The sequence below is a fragment of the Podarcis gaigeae genome (assembly GCF_964106915.1).
Source record: "Podarcis gaigeae genome assembly, chromosome: 16".
Classification (NCBI taxonomy): Eukaryota; Metazoa; Chordata; class Lepidosauria; order Squamata; family Lacertidae; genus Podarcis; species Podarcis gaigeae.
This window is the reverse complement of record NC_139693.1, coordinates 38,279,174-38,294,956: the sequence shown is the minus strand read 5'-3', so window position 1 is coordinate 38,294,956 and position 15,783 is coordinate 38,279,174. Positions and strand designations below refer to the sequence as shown.

At 44.0% G+C, this 15,783-nt stretch overlaps 1 protein-coding gene across 2 annotated transcripts; it reads left to right on the top strand.

Annotated features, from left to right (window-relative positions):
- Positions 1–1,642: 1,642 nt before the first annotated feature.
- On the top strand, positions 1,643–13,320 carry TMED2 (transmembrane p24 trafficking protein 2). Of its 2 annotated transcripts, XM_083717740.1 has the most exons (5): positions 1,643–2,117; positions 5,906–6,098; positions 6,660–6,680; positions 9,532–9,639; positions 11,471–13,320. In XM_083717740.1, exons 1-5 carry the CDS (start codon positions 1,938–1,940, stop codon positions 11,593–11,595), a joined length of 627 nt encoding a protein of 208 aa, XP_083573866.1. In that variant the 5' UTR covers positions 1,643–1,937; the 3' UTR covers positions 11,596–13,320. The 2 variants fall into 2 exon arrangements, with proteins under 2 accessions (XP_083573866.1, XP_083573867.1); XM_083717741.1 differs by lacking the exon at positions 6,660–6,680 and having other exon boundaries at positions 1,716–2,117.
- Positions 13,321–15,783: the final 2,463 nt, after the last annotated feature.

The following is a 15,783-nucleotide window of genomic DNA, read 5'->3' as shown; positions in this document are numbered from 1 at the left end:
GCATATTTGTGGTATGACAAGGTTAAAGTGCACAAATTGTTTAAAAATCATATTGTCAGAAGAGCAATTTTGATGGTCTGGACAAAATATAAAGACTTCTTGGAGAGTAAGACTCCGAGGTGGCTCTCACCGGTCGAGGCCAAGGCACGAAAGAGACTTAACATGGAGGCCCATTGGCCTAAATATTGGGAAATAATTGAAAAAATTGGAGACAATTGGAGGTTGCTGAGCTTGGAAAAATTGAAAACCAAGGTGCGAGATTGGTTGCACTATGCGCAAATTCAGGAGGTCTTTAAAATAGATAAAAAGGTTGGATTCCAGGTGGAAAAATCGAAACTAGAGACTGAATTGTTAGAGCCAAAAAATAAATTACTTTCGAGAATGTATAACTTGCTGCTTAAGTGGAATACACAGGACGAGACAGTCAAATCCGCCATGATAAAATGGGCGCAGGATGTGGGGCACAACATTATGTTTGTAGACTGGGAAAGGTTATGGAACACCGGTTTGAAATTTACGGCATGCACTGCCTTGAAGGAAAATATTATGAAAATGGTATACCGGTGGTACATGACCCCAGTCAAGCTAGCTAAGATATACCATCTGTCTGACAATAAATGTTGGAAATGTAGAGAGGCGGAAGGGACATTCTTTCATCTCTGGTGGACCTGCCCGAAAGTGAAGGCCTTCTGGGAAATGATCCATAATGAACTAAAAAAGGTACTGAGATTTACCTTACCTAAGAAACCAGAGGCCTTCCTTCTGGGCATGGTGGACCAGAGAGTGCTTAAGAAGGACAGAACCTTTTTTATGTACGCTACCACAGCAGCAAGGATCCTGATTGCAAAATATTGGAAGACACAAGATTTACCCACGCTGGAGGAATGGCAATCACAGTTGATGGACTATATGGAATTGGCTGAAATGACTGGCAGAATCCGAGACATGGGAGAAGAAACAATTGAGGAGGACTGGAAAAAGTTTAAGGACTATTTGAAAAAACACTATAAGCTGTATGAATGTTAAAAAAAAATGCACCTTTTAGGAAACTCTAGCTTCAGCAAATGTAAGTTAATGAAATGAGAATTAAGACATAAGAATTTAGAGGTAAAATAATGAAACAACTTTATTGTGTTTAATACAAAACGTACAAGAATTGGGTTACAGTAAAATTGAAATCAGGGAACATGATAAAATGGAAGATACAATAAGTTTTGAAATAAGTTAACAAATTGCTGATGTTTTATATGACAGAGAATGCAGGGTTTGGAGGATGTGGGGAAGCCCTTTAGATTTGATGGAAAAAGAACATGGAAATTTGTTATTCTTCTATTCTATTTTCTTATAACTATCCTTTATTCTTTTTTCTGTATTTCTTAAAATCAATAAAAATATTATAAAAAAAAAAAATAGATGACCCTCGGGGTCCCTTCCAAGTCTGCGATTCTGTAATATAAACAAGAGGGCGGAAGGCCCTCGCTGAAGTCACCCCTGACGCCCTCCCTTGGCAAGACAATCTAGGAGCAGCGAGGAATGTCCTTCCTCGGCCTCCGTCGCTTTGCCCATAAGCTGCGCCGAGCACGCGGATTGGCCTCGCGGGGCCGCCGTCCGCCTTCCTCTCCTCTCCTCCCCGCCCAATCGACGCGCGCCTCGCAGCCAGGCGCCGCCCCGTCGCTCCCTCGAGAGCCGCCATCCCCGCCCCGCCCCCCGCAGGCCGTACGTGGCATCGGGCCGCGTCTCCGACCTATGAGCGAGGGCCCCGTGCGCCGGAAGGGGCGTGGCGTGGGCCGGAAGCTGCCCCTCCGCCGAAGCCCATTTGCTCTGCGGGCTTGGCAGGCGCCGGAGCGCAGCGCGCGAGCCCGTCGGCCCTCTTCTTCCCCCTCCCCTCGCCTGGCCTCGCTCTCTTCCAGCCTCCCCTCGACGCCGCCGCCGCCGCCATGTCGCCGGTGCGGGCGGTGCTGGCGCTGCTGGCCGCGCTCTCGGCCCCGGCGGCCGGCTACTTCGTCAGCATCGACGCGCACGCCGAGGAGTGTTTCCTGGAGCGGGTCCCGTCCGGCACCAAGATGGGCCTCATCTTCGAAGTGGCCGAGGGAGGCTTCCTCGACATCGACGTGGAGGCGAGTCTGGCGGGGCGGCGGGGGGTCGTGCAGGGCGCGGCGAAGAGGAGCCTGTGGGCCTCCCCCCCCCCGGGGGCCTGGGCTCGGTTTGCGCCGGGGCTTAGCCTCGCTGGCATTCTCTCCCGCCCCGCACGCATTAGCACGAGGGGTTTACGCTAGAGGAGGCACTAGAACAAGCTCTCTCTCTAAAGGAGAGAGCTTGTTTATGCAGCTGTGTCCTTATTATGCTTTTGCTCAACAGCTCACGTTTTACGCATTTTAGAGTTCTCTCTTTTGAAAGAACAAAAGGGGGGATTGAGTCAGTTTTAAACTTACTACGCAGAAACCCATTCCTTCACTAGTACAAGCGCCACATAATACTCCTTCCGCATTAGTAATGACCTGGCAGCACCAGCACTTGGGAACTCCCTGCCTATTGAGATCAAGCAGGCAACCTCACTGTACTCTTTTGGGCGCCTGCTAAGATCATTTCTGTTTAGGCAACATTTAGGGATTATGAAAATCGTAGTGTGAAGGGATTGCAGTGGGGTACAGGTTCCTCTTGCCTGCTGTTAGAAGAGGACTTGTCCAGGGAGGTAAGTTGCAGTCAGCTGCCCTGGGCGGTGTGAGCCATGAGAAGGTGAAGAAGAGGGCTTATAAAAGCCCCCTTCGTGAGGGTTGGAAGGGCCTGGCCTTGGCTTGTGTCAGGGTTTACTCTTGCTGGCATACATAGGGAGCAGCTTCCCTTAAATGATGCTCTCCACATGATCTGTACTATAGCTCCCCGTCTTCCCAAACATTGGCTGTGCTGGCTGAGGCTGACAGGAGTTTTAGTTTGAAACGTCTAGAGGTCAACAGGTTGGGGAAAGTTGATAGAGAGTATATTTATGTGTCCTTTAATCACGTGCAGACTGCAGAGTGAATTCTTCTCATCAGAAGAGTGTTGATGGCTTTGGATCAGAGGATTGTCAGTCCGTGAATACGGAAAGTGCAGCATATGCTAAAAGAGAAGGCCTGCAGGTTCAGGCCGAAGGGGGCACCAAGCCACCACCGCCTCATCTCAACCCCCCCCCCCCATCAACAGGGTATTTTTGGAAAGCTCAGCAGAAAGAGCACCCAGAGAGAGCGAGAGAATAATAATAGAATTGTAGAATTGGAAGAGACCCGTAGGGTCATCTAGTTCAACCCCCAAGGGGTGTGCACAGCTAGGGAAGGACTGTTTTAGATCAGAGGGTGTAAGTCTGAGATAGCCTTGAGCCTTACGTGTGCCTGTTTCTGTGTACCTTTTCTCTCTCTCACTCCAGGGTTTAAGCATCAAATGTGGAGGTTGGCTCTGATGAATGGAGGGAGGGGGTACTGGACAGCTTGGAAAGCCAACCTCCACATTTGATGCTTTCTCTTAATGTTATTGTTTTGTTTATTATACTCTTGAAGTGATTTTCCAACTTAGAATTGGACACAGAAAATGTAAAAGGCTGAAAATCCAGAGTTGAATCCCTCTAGTCATAGAGGCTTGGTGGAAATCAGCAAAATGCCTTGCTGTATTTGGAATGGGAGGGGTTTTCAGCTAGAGGGAGAGGCTGAGGAAGAACGATAGAGGATTTTAGAGTACAGTGATACCTTGGGTTAAGAACCCAATTCGTTCCGGAGGTCCGTTCTTAACCTGAAACTGTTCCTAACCTGAGGTACCACTTTAGCTAATGGGGCCTCCCACTGCTGCCGTGCGATTTCTGTCTCATCCTGAAGCAAAGTTCTTAACCCAAGGTACTATTTCTGGGTTAGCGGAGTCTGTAACCTGAAGTGTCTGTAACCCGAGGTACCACTGTACTGTGTGAATGAAGTTAATCAAAAATTTGTGGGCAAAGGAGGACCAGAGTTTTGAGAGAAGTGCTTCACTCTCTGGATGAATCTCCCTTTGATTCTAAAGTACAGCAGAGCAGTTAGAAGATGGTACTTAAAGTTTACTAACTCTAACTTGCCTGGTTTGTGTGGAAACACTTGGCTATGAAATTAGTGTCAACTTACTTCAGTACAAAAGACAACATGTAGCACAGGATTTATTTGAATAATATTTTACTGAGATTGGCCCAGGGGACAAAATGAGTCTCCCAAAAGTTGAGTCTTTCCCCTCTGTGACCACTGCAGTCATTCCTGCACTGAACTTCTCTTTCATAGTTCATAGTGCGGGGGAGCCTTAGCTAATCAGAGGAGGTGGGATGGAGTGGGGCTGGATGAGAAAATGGTTGTGAAGTGAGGGTGAGCGAGGAGACCTTCTGCAAACTCCTTACTTACTATGCTGTGCATGTCACCAGGGTACAAATGTTTGCTTATGCACACTGTACTAGGTTACTACATGGGGGTGGGAAAAGAAAAGGTTTTATTGTGAAGTGGAACACTGGAAGGATGTGATGGTTAGCCAGTAGGAGCATATTGAGGGTAGGGCATGGAGACGTGTCTGTTGGCAATGGGTGTGTGGTTGTAGTTATGTTGTAACCCTGTATTAGGTGGTTGGCTGATTTGACAAAATGTGTCTGGGGTAAAATGGAAACTAAACACTAACTGCTGTTGAAGGCATTGGAGCAACCATGGTGTGCCAAGCTAGACTTGAAGGGCAGTGGTACCTTGGGTTACAGATGCTTCAGGTAACAGACTCCGCTAGCCCAGAAATAGTACCTCGGGTTAAGAACTTTGCTTCAGGATGAGAACAGAAATCGTGCGGCAGCGGCACGGCAGCAGCGGGAGGCCCCATTAGCTAAAGTGGTATCTCAGGTTAAGAACTGACCTCCAGAACGAATTAAGTTCTTAACCTGAGGTACCACTGTACTGTATTCCATCAGGTCAAATTACACAATGCTCCTTGGCTTTTGTTAGTGCCGGTGTAGTTGCAGAAAGCAACTCAGACAGGCACACTGGCCCTCAGATGCCTTGATTTTGAAACCCTCCCCATCATTCTAAACACAGTTTGCTCCCCCCCCCTGCATTCTTAAAATAATTCCACATTGGTGGAGAAATAGGTGCACTGATAAACTCATGTAGCTGTGTGAAGCAGTAGAATGGACAAGGTTGCTGCAGTTGGGATTTCATGTTTGTAAGCTTCCCTATCTTTTAGTTTAGTTTAAAGGAAATTAGCACAGTAGTGAGTAGGTTGGGCTAAAGGCTTAATTCCTGTTGTGTTAGTTTTAATTTGCTGGGAGGTGCTTTTTAATAAAAAGATTTAATGTTTTCACATATAAAACAAAAATGAACCCTCACCCCCCTGCTGCCCCGAGTACAGTTTATGATAAGCAAAACAATAGAGGAGGGAGTGTGTGTATTTTAATGTGGAGGAACATTTAAAAATGGCATCACTCACCCACAGCCAGAAGTGGCATTGTTTGTTCTCCCTCCTTTTTCTTCTGCTACATGAGTAGATAAGATCTGTTGCTCATGTGGTGAAGCAAGCTCAGAGTCGGAGGATAGACGGAACATGATGCAATGCCCTGGGTAAGAAAGGCCTGGAGAGAAATGCTTCTCTGGTGCCTACTGCAGGGTACTTCATCAAGCACAGGTAAGATCCTTGTGTTCAGTGCTACAGGTTACGCAACAACCGCACCTGAGATGTAGAGCAAATAAGTAAAAATTAAACGTTGGTTGGAAGTTAAAATTGGAAGATGTCAGCCGAGGCAGCAACAAATGCTCGATTTGCCCTTGTGGTTTGTCACTTCATTTGTACGATGTGTCAGCCAATTACTCCCCAAGGCTTATGTAATTTATTGATGTGAATGATGCATAAGGTGGTAAAAAGTAAAGATTTTCCTTCTTGTTTCCAGATAATGGGGCCTGATAACAAAGTCATCTACAAAGGAGACAGAGAGTCCAATGGGAAATACACCTTTGCTGCTCACATGGATGGAACATACAAGTTTTGCTTCAGCAACAAAATGTCCACCATGACTCCAAAGATAGTGATGTTCACTATTGACATTGGTGAAGCTCCAAAGGGGCAAGATATGGAGACAGAAGGTGAGGGCGAATCCCGGAAACAAAATGGCACCTTTCACCCATGTTCTCCTCCTATATGTTATTGTCCTTCCCCAGCGTCTCCGTTTTCCAGATATTGTTCTATGGGCTTCAGAATTCCAAACACATTCTCTCCTGGATTTAAATGTTTCATAATATAACTTATTAGCCCTTTTTGCTATGTGATGGACATGGATCGAGGAAATATAAGGGATATTTAATTAAATGACCGCTTTCCGCCCCATCAATTTGAAAAATAAATACGGGTAATCTTGTGGCTTGAAGTCCCTAAAAGGGGATGTCTTAGAATTGTACATAATTCTTCAGCTTTCTGCAGAGCAGCGCTCTAAAGACTGGTTGGTGCCAGAACAGTTGAGTCAGGTAGCTGGTCGCTTTTCTCCCACCTCTCCCTGTGGTTTCGTCATACCTCTGTCCCTGTGACATTTGCAGCCTTACCTTCATCCCTCATTTCGCCCATCGTGTGTTTTGATGTATTCACCTTTGCTTACTAGACATGCTCAGCATCTTCCTGTATATTTGTTCATTTCTCATGCTTTTTTTTAGGTGGTGGAGATAACTGGGATGGTATGTGCAATGCTTTTAAGAAGCTTGCTAGTCCTCCTGCATCGCTTCTCATAATTTGCTACATAATCTGCTAATGCCTATTGGGGCCACTCTTTGTGTGACTTCCTGCTAATACGCAATGATTACCACAATGGTATTGCACTCAGGTCTGAGTGTGAACAGCTCCTGCCACTTTGAAGTCCTTCAACCATTAAGATCCAAATTGCTACTGTAGGCTTTTTTCTCTTTCCCCATTCTCTATCTGAACAGCAGTCTTCTCTAATACCAAATCTGGAACTGCTTTTAAAACTGGTTTCTCATTCAGTTGTGGAGGATTCTGTTTGAGAAATGCAAGTATAAACACTCAGACCAAGTTGCATGGTTTGGATCATGACCGTGGTTCTCATCTGTGAGGTAGGCTGGCCTAAGGAGGTGTGGCTAATTGTCAGGAAAGGTGCACACTCCTATACTTTCTCTCTCTTCTGCCCTCACATCCTGTTATTTTGTATGTCTCTTGAGGAGGCCATTGACCCTTCACCCCAGCTTTAAAAATTCATAGTTTCCTCCTTGTCCTTCATGCCATTACTGGTCTCCTGCTGCCAGTGTTGAGGACAAAAACTGCAAGGATGGATATTGGCTGGGCCTCTCGTCGTCGTAAGTATCCATCACCCAGATGAAGCCGGATGTTGGACTAAATGACCTAAAGACCCCTTCCAGTTTTCGGGTCCTTTTGTTTTGTCCCAGCTATTACTACCAGTAGCCTGAGTATCCATACACAAAACTCTTGACAGATTGAAATCGTTTTGAGAGGGAGATCATTGTCTGAAGACCACCACTTAACACGCATGTGTGGGTGTTGGCATGTTTAAAAGTGTGCATAAGAGTGGTCTTACTAATAGGGCACCCATATTGCATTACTTGTGTGATTTGTCTTGGACCTGAAGGTCTTGATGTAAAGTTTGAGGACTTCCTTTGTATTTCCCATTGTTCTTCTCTCACTTTATACCAGTTTATCCCTCTAGAAAGAATTCTGCCTTTTTGTGCTAACTAAACACCATGAAGGCAAAGTAATTCATGCCAGTATTTCTCAAAGTGGGTTAACTAAGCTGCTGGGTGTGAGAAGAGTGTGTTTCTGTGTGAGTGAGAGGGAGGGAAGGTCTCTCTGTAAAAGTTTTTCACTCCCTAACAGAGATTCTGTTTGAATGGGATTCTACAAAACTACAAAGTCACCAGGTACTGTATTTCTGTTCAAGGTTGTTGGCTTGCTCATTGAAATCTCTGCACCTGTCCTGTTCTCACTCCCAGCATTAAGCTTCTGTGAAATAGTTTTGTAAGTTTGCTTTCCAGGCATAGTTTGCATGAGACCCCCACCTTGCTGAAGCTAAGGAGATCTGGGTCTGGTCAGTGGCAGGATGGGAGGTTGCTTGGGAACCCCATATGTGAGTTGCCTTGACTTCTCTTGTTGGGAAAAGAGCAGGATATAAATGTAGTCGGTTTCAGGTAGAAACTGCTTTTCATTCCCTTGTCATACTTTATCAGGCAATGCCTGCTTGGTAAATGGTTCTTTCAATGATCAAATAAATGCTTAGGTCCTTGAACCGAGATGCCTCTTCTGCAGTTTGCCAGGAGGGGTGGTGGTCACATGACGTTGCCCCATCTCCCTGGCCATAAAGGGACCCAGCCGTAGATGAAGGGAATTGCTTTAAGGCTGAGATTAGGTGAGAGAGTAAGCCACACCGGGTCCCAAGCAGCTGTCAGAACAGGGATCAGAGATAACAGGTGCCGCTGGAGCAGTGATGATGCAGCAGAGTTGCTCTTCAAAGGGACATGCTGCTGAGCAAGACCCCTTTCTGCATTTTTTTTGGGGGGTATGGGGGTTACTGGGAATAGACTCCCTATAAACACACAGAGAGAAATATTGAAGACCAGCTTTCTGATAAGTGCTCTGGAGTAGAAGAGAGTAGACTACAAATATGTTTTGAATTTATATGCTGCTAAGAGCATTGCATTGGATGTAAAACACATCCCTGTTAAAACCCATTAGTAAAACAAAAATCATCACCCTAAAAACACAGCAATTAAAAGGGCAATCCTAACCATGTCTATTCAAAAGTAAGTCCTGTTGAATTTAATGGGTCTTATTATACCTAGGATTGCAGCCTGGCAGCCAGTTCAATAGAATAGAATAGTGGAAGGGGACTTTTACCCCCTACAAGCCCCAGAGAATAAGGGATTAGGAAGAAAAGACTAAGCAGTAAATCCCACAGAAATCTGGAGTGGAGTCCCTAAGATGGTTGGATGGCACCGTGTACGCCTCTTTATGGCAGCTCCTGCAGCCAAGCTGGCGCCAAACGTCTTGTTCTGCTTTCCTTTGGACCACATCAGCAAGACGGAGAGAGGGTCTTGTAATCTGGGCAGCCCAGGTCCTCCATGTATACCACGCAGGCTTCTGCCCTGGAGGAGTCACTTCAGTGCTGCTAACGCAGCAGTTTGCCTTCACCCCCGGAGGTGCACTCCATTGTCTCTTGAGTGAGACAGACAGATGCCAACCAACCACAGAATATAAGTTAATGCAGTCATATGTGACTTATAGAACAGAACTCTGTATGTATTACAAAGTTATTTACCTTGGTTTTCTAAAGCATCTTAATTGTAATGCTGTGAAAGCAGTACTTGTTCACCTAACTTGCCCGAGGTAACTGGATGTTGGAATGAATACCCAGGTAAAGGGAATTTTTGTGCCTGGTTAAAAAACATCAACCCTTCCCCAAGATGTGCAGTGGTTGGCTGTGAAGACTTCAGTCTTATATGCCACTGTAGTTGGGTTTTGTTGCTTACATCACAAATCTGATGTCTTGTGATCCATCTGCAGCTCATCAGAACAAGCTAGAAGAGATGATTAATGAATTAGCGGTGGCCATGACCGCTGTCAAGCATGAACAGGAATACATGGAAGTCCGTGAAAGGATACACCGAGCAAGTAAGTGGTTTTGGTTGGCATGTACAGGTTACCTGCATCGCCATCCAGCAAGGCCTTCCATTCCTTGTGGCATGGGAATTTAGTGGGCTAGTGGAAGGTTAGCAGATTGCTGCCTCTCCTTTGTCAGTCTGCACTTGGTAGAAAGCTGCTCTCTAGAAAATTATCCAAGGGGCTTTAGCAGCCTGTGCTTCTATGCATGTCCTGAAGGAGGCGGCTTCCCCTCCAGATCCACAATAGAACTGCACGCTATAAGAGTTACTGTCATCATCATCAAACCTTTTATTGGCATCACATCCAAACATCCAAAGCAAATCAATACAGAATTACCACTTCCCCAGTGGCACAAAACATTTGCTAAAAGAAAGGAGGCAGAGCAGTCTGTCGTCACATCTCTAGGTCTCCAGGGAGATCAGGCGTCTGCAGTGTATTTTGACGACAAAAAACCAAATAGAGATATTTAGCTACTAACTTGGTGAGCTCCTGATCATTCCCCAATAATAGAAAATGTATGACCTCCAACTCTGGTTTCCATTTGGGGATGCAGAGTTGATCTAGAAATTGCTGATGGAGATCAACATATAGTTTACAATTAAGAACCATATGTGTGAGGGTTTCCACCAGGTGGTCTTCACATGGGCAAGTTCTTCTCCTTCCACCCTGCCTGAGAACCTTCCCCAAATAAGAGTTAGTAGCTTCCTATCTACACAGCTGATTTATATGGTGCATCAAAGTGCTTCATGCTCATTATCACCTAATAAACCCCAACTTGAATACATTTGGGAAGGCCAAGGAAGTGACTTGTCTCCCTGCTCCCCACCACAAAAATCAGAAATCGGGAAAATCAAAACTGTATTTAAAGGAACACTAAAGACTTGAGTTCTTTGGCAGACTTTTAACAACTCCTGCAATGTGGCAGAGACTTTGGATACTTTGGAGGATTTTAATGGGGAGAAATTATCATACACAGTTGGACTTAGATATACTAAGGACCGACAGAGAGGAGGAGGGAAGTCCTAAAATTCAGAAGAATTTTGTCTAATTTCTTAATATTAATGTGTTAGGTTTGAGATTTATTTTGTAAAACTAATAAAAATCATTTTTAAAAGTTCATGGCAGAGAGATACTTAAATCAATTAAATTTATTAATTGTACCTTAGTAGTCTCTTAGACACTGCTTGCCACTAACTTTCTTCATGCTGCTTCTTAAATGCTGGCATGTTTTTAGAAAAGAGAAAACTCGAAACCTTTTTTGAGAATCCTGTAAAACAAATTGCATAAAACATGGTTGTACTCCCAGGGCACATATGGGTGTTATTACTTCCTTTGCATCAATAATTATTTCCCCCTGTTTTGCATCACTTAACACTGTTTTTCCAATGTAAGGGCGAGTATCATTCTCAAAGCAGCACTTTAGAAAATGACAACGTATTTACCAAGAACTATACACTCAAAATAAAGTAGCCAGCCATATCGGAGAAGGAGCTGGCACCTGATGTTGCAACACTAATCTATAGAAGCGAAGACCCATAATTTTCATGATTTAATATGTGTTTATTAGCATCTTGTAGAAAGGCAAGGAAGTTTGGGCCACTCCTATTTCTTGGAATGTTCCATGGCCTGGGTGCCCAGAAGGCCTAACCTTCTGTACCCGCCTGCTGTACCTCAGCTGGCAGGTTGGAAACACAGAACAGGGTTTCCGCTGATGATCCGCGCATGCAGGGTGGGTTTGTATGGGAGGAGGCGATGCTTTGTTTCTCTAGGCTTCAGTGTGTTTAGCTTCTTTTCATTCCTGTATTTTAATCGTGTGTTTTTTCCTCCTTTTTTTCACTAGTTAACGACAACACAAATAGCAGAGTGGTCCTCTGGTCATTCTTTGAAGCTCTTGTACTAGTTGCCATGACACTGGGACAAATCTACTATCTGAAGAGGTTTTTTGAAGTCCGGAGAGTTGTTTAATCAAACTTTCCCCCCTTGGCCTCTCTCTCCAGTGATCCCAGATTCTCCATTCACTTCTACAAAACAACTTGGTCACAAAATTCACTTAGTTTTCTTTATCCCTATGTTCTGAACTATAAAACTTGTGTTTTCAGTTTCTTCTTAGCTTAATTTTATATATCTATGTATCTATAGATACCCTCTCTAGGGAAACATGGGCTGAGAGTTGTACATTGAAATTGGTAAACTTTGTTTCTCACAAGCCAAAGTGAGTTCAACGAAATTGCAAAAGTTTGTTTTTAAACCAGCGCTATTGATCAAGTGAAAATTTTCCTTGATTGTTTTCTGTCTCCCTTTTTTGGTAATAGAATACTGTTTTTGTGTAAGGGAAATGGCACAAGGTCCTAAAAAACCTTTTAAATGCCTGTGGGGGAGACCCTTTTTAATTTGATCAGAGGATTTCCTCTCCGCTTTACCCAGGAGTGGAATTGTGGCATGCGGACAAGCCTGACAAAACTGTCAAGAAAGCATGCCAAGAAAGAAATGGGCATGTTGGTGTTCAAACATACTGAAACCAGCGGATTGCTCTACTAGGGGGTGCATAGGTGGCTTCTATAAGGTCTCCTGTACTCCTTCTGTAATTACACTGGCTTGGTCCTGAAGTTCTTAATTAAAGATATGAAAATACAACACAGTTCTTGCCAGTTAACCATGTGTTCTTGTGTGCAAATTTATGAACAGGCAGCCATTTAGGGGGGACTTAGCTACATCTTTTCCTTTTTGCTTACAATCCAAAGCTGCTCCTGTGTTTGGCACTGTTGTAGAACTAGTATCCAGGATGTTGGTTCCTGATGCCAAAGGGTTTTAACAGTGGTGATGGGCGGGCTGGGAGGCGGTGGTAGGGAGGTTATTACCGTGCTACACATCCGATACATGAAAGAAGCAGCAGCTATGCTGCTGTGTGGTCACAACACCACTAGGACTGCAACCCCCTTTCCTATAACGAAGACTCCTGTGCCTTTTATGTAGCGGGGAGAAATGAAACGGGTGCTGTTTCCCTGCTGCAAGTGCATCTTCCCAAGAGGCTTTTGCGCATTTAATAGCAGCACATAGAAATTTAGCAGGTGCAGCTCCTGTTACTGCAGCTCCATGATAAAAGTGTACCTGTTGAGGTTTTCCTTTTTTGCACTGCTGTTAAAGGAACAGGAGCCTCACTCAGGAAAGGAGTTAGCACTCCCAATTAGGCTGTATTGAAATAATTTTGTTCCTCTCTTTTAAACACACATCAACTTCAGTTTTTGTACCAGCTATTTTTCTTCTTGCTGTCTGGATGATGGGTTTAAAAATCACCATGTCTGTCTCTGGGAGCGGGGTGCTGATCCAAGATTATGTTGTGGCTGATGTATATTGAACTGATGTATATTGGTTGTAATTTTGGGGGTGGGTGGGGCTGGGTTCTTTTCAAGAGTGGGGGAAGCATTCTATCGGTAATGCATAAGAGTTTTGTACCAAATTTAATTTAATTAAAATTTGTTACAAGTTTTCATGGTTCAAGTAAATCTTTTCAGCCTCAGCTAGACACTTAGCAGCTGTCCTTCAAAGGGGTGGCTCTCCCCCCCTCAGTGCAGCTGTTGTATGCCAACCCTTGTGTGAGACAAGTTGAATTCTAATGAGAAGATGTACATTTAAAAGTTCTTGATATATGGCCAGATTCGATAAATAAAACACCTTCTTTAAAAAAACAAACCTACAGCCTGATGCTTGCTTTGCGTCTTTAAGGAGCAATTCTACTCTTTATTTCTTTGTTTTACTGTTTGTTAGCAGCTGCATGTTAAGAGCTTTGTGGGATTATGATAAAAAGCTTACCCAATAACTTCTCGTTTAAAGTATTTCCATTCCCAGAGAATTTAACATAATCTGATGCTTTTTAAGTCTCCCGCTGCAATTTTTATTTATGAAAGAATTTAATCCGTTTTCCATTACTTTCTATGGGAAAGCATGCCTTGGTTTAAGACCACTTTGGTTTAAGTCCGGACTCCAGAACGGATTAACCAAGGAACCACAGTAAGGCATTATTTAATGGTACTAAGAGCCATTATAAAATTGGTGAATTAATTGAAAGGTAAAAAATTGCTTAGAAACATAAAGAGTAGCTCCCTATTTAAAAGGTCAGTCTATTGACGCTTATATAGTGGGACTTTGGTTTAAGAACATCTTTGTTTATGAACAACTTGGATTAAGAACACTGCAATCCCGGAAGTAGGTGTTTTGGTTTGTGAACTTTGCCTTGCATGTAGAACATGTTTCGCTTCCTGTTGAGCGTGTTCCATTTGTAAATTGAGTCCCCTGCTGCTATGGGAAAGCACGTCTTGGTTTAAGAACGGACTTCCGGAATGGATTAGGTTCGAAACCAAGGTACAACTGTATATTGAAATAAGTGTGTTGAATCCAAAGTCTTAACAAAAAATCCTTAAACAATGAAAAGGCAACAATCATTTCATTTCCTACACCCTTTTTTTTACACTTGGCCAGGACAATAGGGGGTACTCAACTTTGCTGGGAAACAGGAACATGTATATATTTTCCTTTGTTTTACTTAATGTAAGGTGTAAGGTGGAGGTCAAGGGAGGGACAGGGACAAACCTGATACTCAGGTTTCCACCAGAAAAACCTCCCAGTTTGTGACACAAATGAGAAGAAAAGAAAGGGATGCTACTTACAGCCTGACAATGTCATCCACAGAAAGATCCCCCCCTCCTATCTGCCACGATCAATCCATTTGTTTCTAAGGTGCTTGGTGGCTCTCTTTTTCTGCTTGCTGGGGGGGGGGGCCTTAAGGATATCACTATCCTTCCTTCCGCATTCTGGGAATTAAGCAGGGGCATGGATTTGCAAGCATTTGTAACTTCTGCCACATAATTTTCAGGTGGAACTCAAATCGGGAGAGAAAAGGGTAAATGCAGCCTGCTCTTTCCATGTGGGGGGCACATTTCGTGGTGTGTGCAAGTTTAATGGTGGGCCATAACATTAAAGGCAGACGCGTGGGGGACCTGTCTGGCCTAAGTGGGGAAAGGAACCATCAAATTCGCTTATAAAACCTCTCTGGCATGGGAGCACATGAATTCCAGAGCCATGGGCACATGGGGCACACGAATGCTTCACAGTTTGTTGTTTTTCTGCGGAATGCACATTTGGAAATATGCCCAGTCGACTGCAAAAAGCACATACCTATTTGTTTCCAAAGGAGTGCTAAAATAAATTAACAAGTCCTCAAAGGCAGGCCTGTTCCAGTCCCCACCTCAGATAGTCTCAAAGGGCAAGGAAGCCAGTGCAAATTTATCAGCAATTTCAGCAGACGTGTCTAAAGAGTGCAGCAGCTACCTTTGGGCTGACCAAAATTCTGGCACCTTGGCTGAGTGTCCTGGAGCATGCACAGAAATCCTTGACCTCCAAGGGGGATATAGCATTTCAAAGACCGCAGGGCAAATGTGTTCCTGAGCATATGCAGAATCCTTTTCCTCTGGTGAGGTGTGGGGAACCTTTGGCCACCCCACCTCTTGCTAGATTGCAACTTCCGTCAGCTCCAGCAGGCAGGAGTTCAGCAACATCTGGAGGGCCAGAGGTTCCCCACATCTGAGCTAGAGACTCTGCAGGTATCTGTGGATTCTGGAGTCCCAGAATTCGCCTTAGGTATAGTTTTTCATGGAAGTTAGTGACTTCACCTGCCTGATACTGCATAGGAGGTGACCTAGGATGAGATTGCTGGCAGGTACTCATGCTATGGCCTGGCTGACTTGCTTGCACACTAAACTGGAGACGACTACTCAGTGTGTAATCTGATCACAGTGAAGAACGGGAGCAACTTCCCCAAATCTCTTGCTAAGCAGCAAAACTCTGTATTGCTGGGTTTGCCTGCTGGCAAATATAACATTGAATCACAATGGTACAAAATAACTCAGCAAGCTGACATTTATCAAGAGTTAAACAAAGGTTAGTATACTAAATATTATTTCCGATTCTAGGTAGTTTGCTATTGGAGAAATACCATATATGATTATAAAAATCTAAAGCAAAAATTATTTTAAATTATGATTTCATTTCTAGATCAGACAGACAAGATTTCTTCTACTATATATTTCTTTATCATATACACACAAAGCTTCTATTTTTAAACAGGAAATATTTTTGTAACCTAAGGTCTATTATACA

Coding starts and splice junctions, on each gene's coding strand:
- TMED2 (XM_083717740.1), top strand. CDS start 1,938: ATGTCGCCGGTGCGGGCGGTGCTGGCGCTGCTGGCCGCGCTCTCGGCC. Junction 6,099..6,659: donor GCAAGATATGGAGACAGAAG/GTGAGGGCGAAT, acceptor GCTTTTTTTTAG/GTGGTGGAGATAACTGGGAT. Junction 6,681..9,531: donor TGGTGGAGATAACTGGGATG/GTATGTGCAATG, acceptor ATCCATCTGCAG/CTCATCAGAACAAGCTAGAA.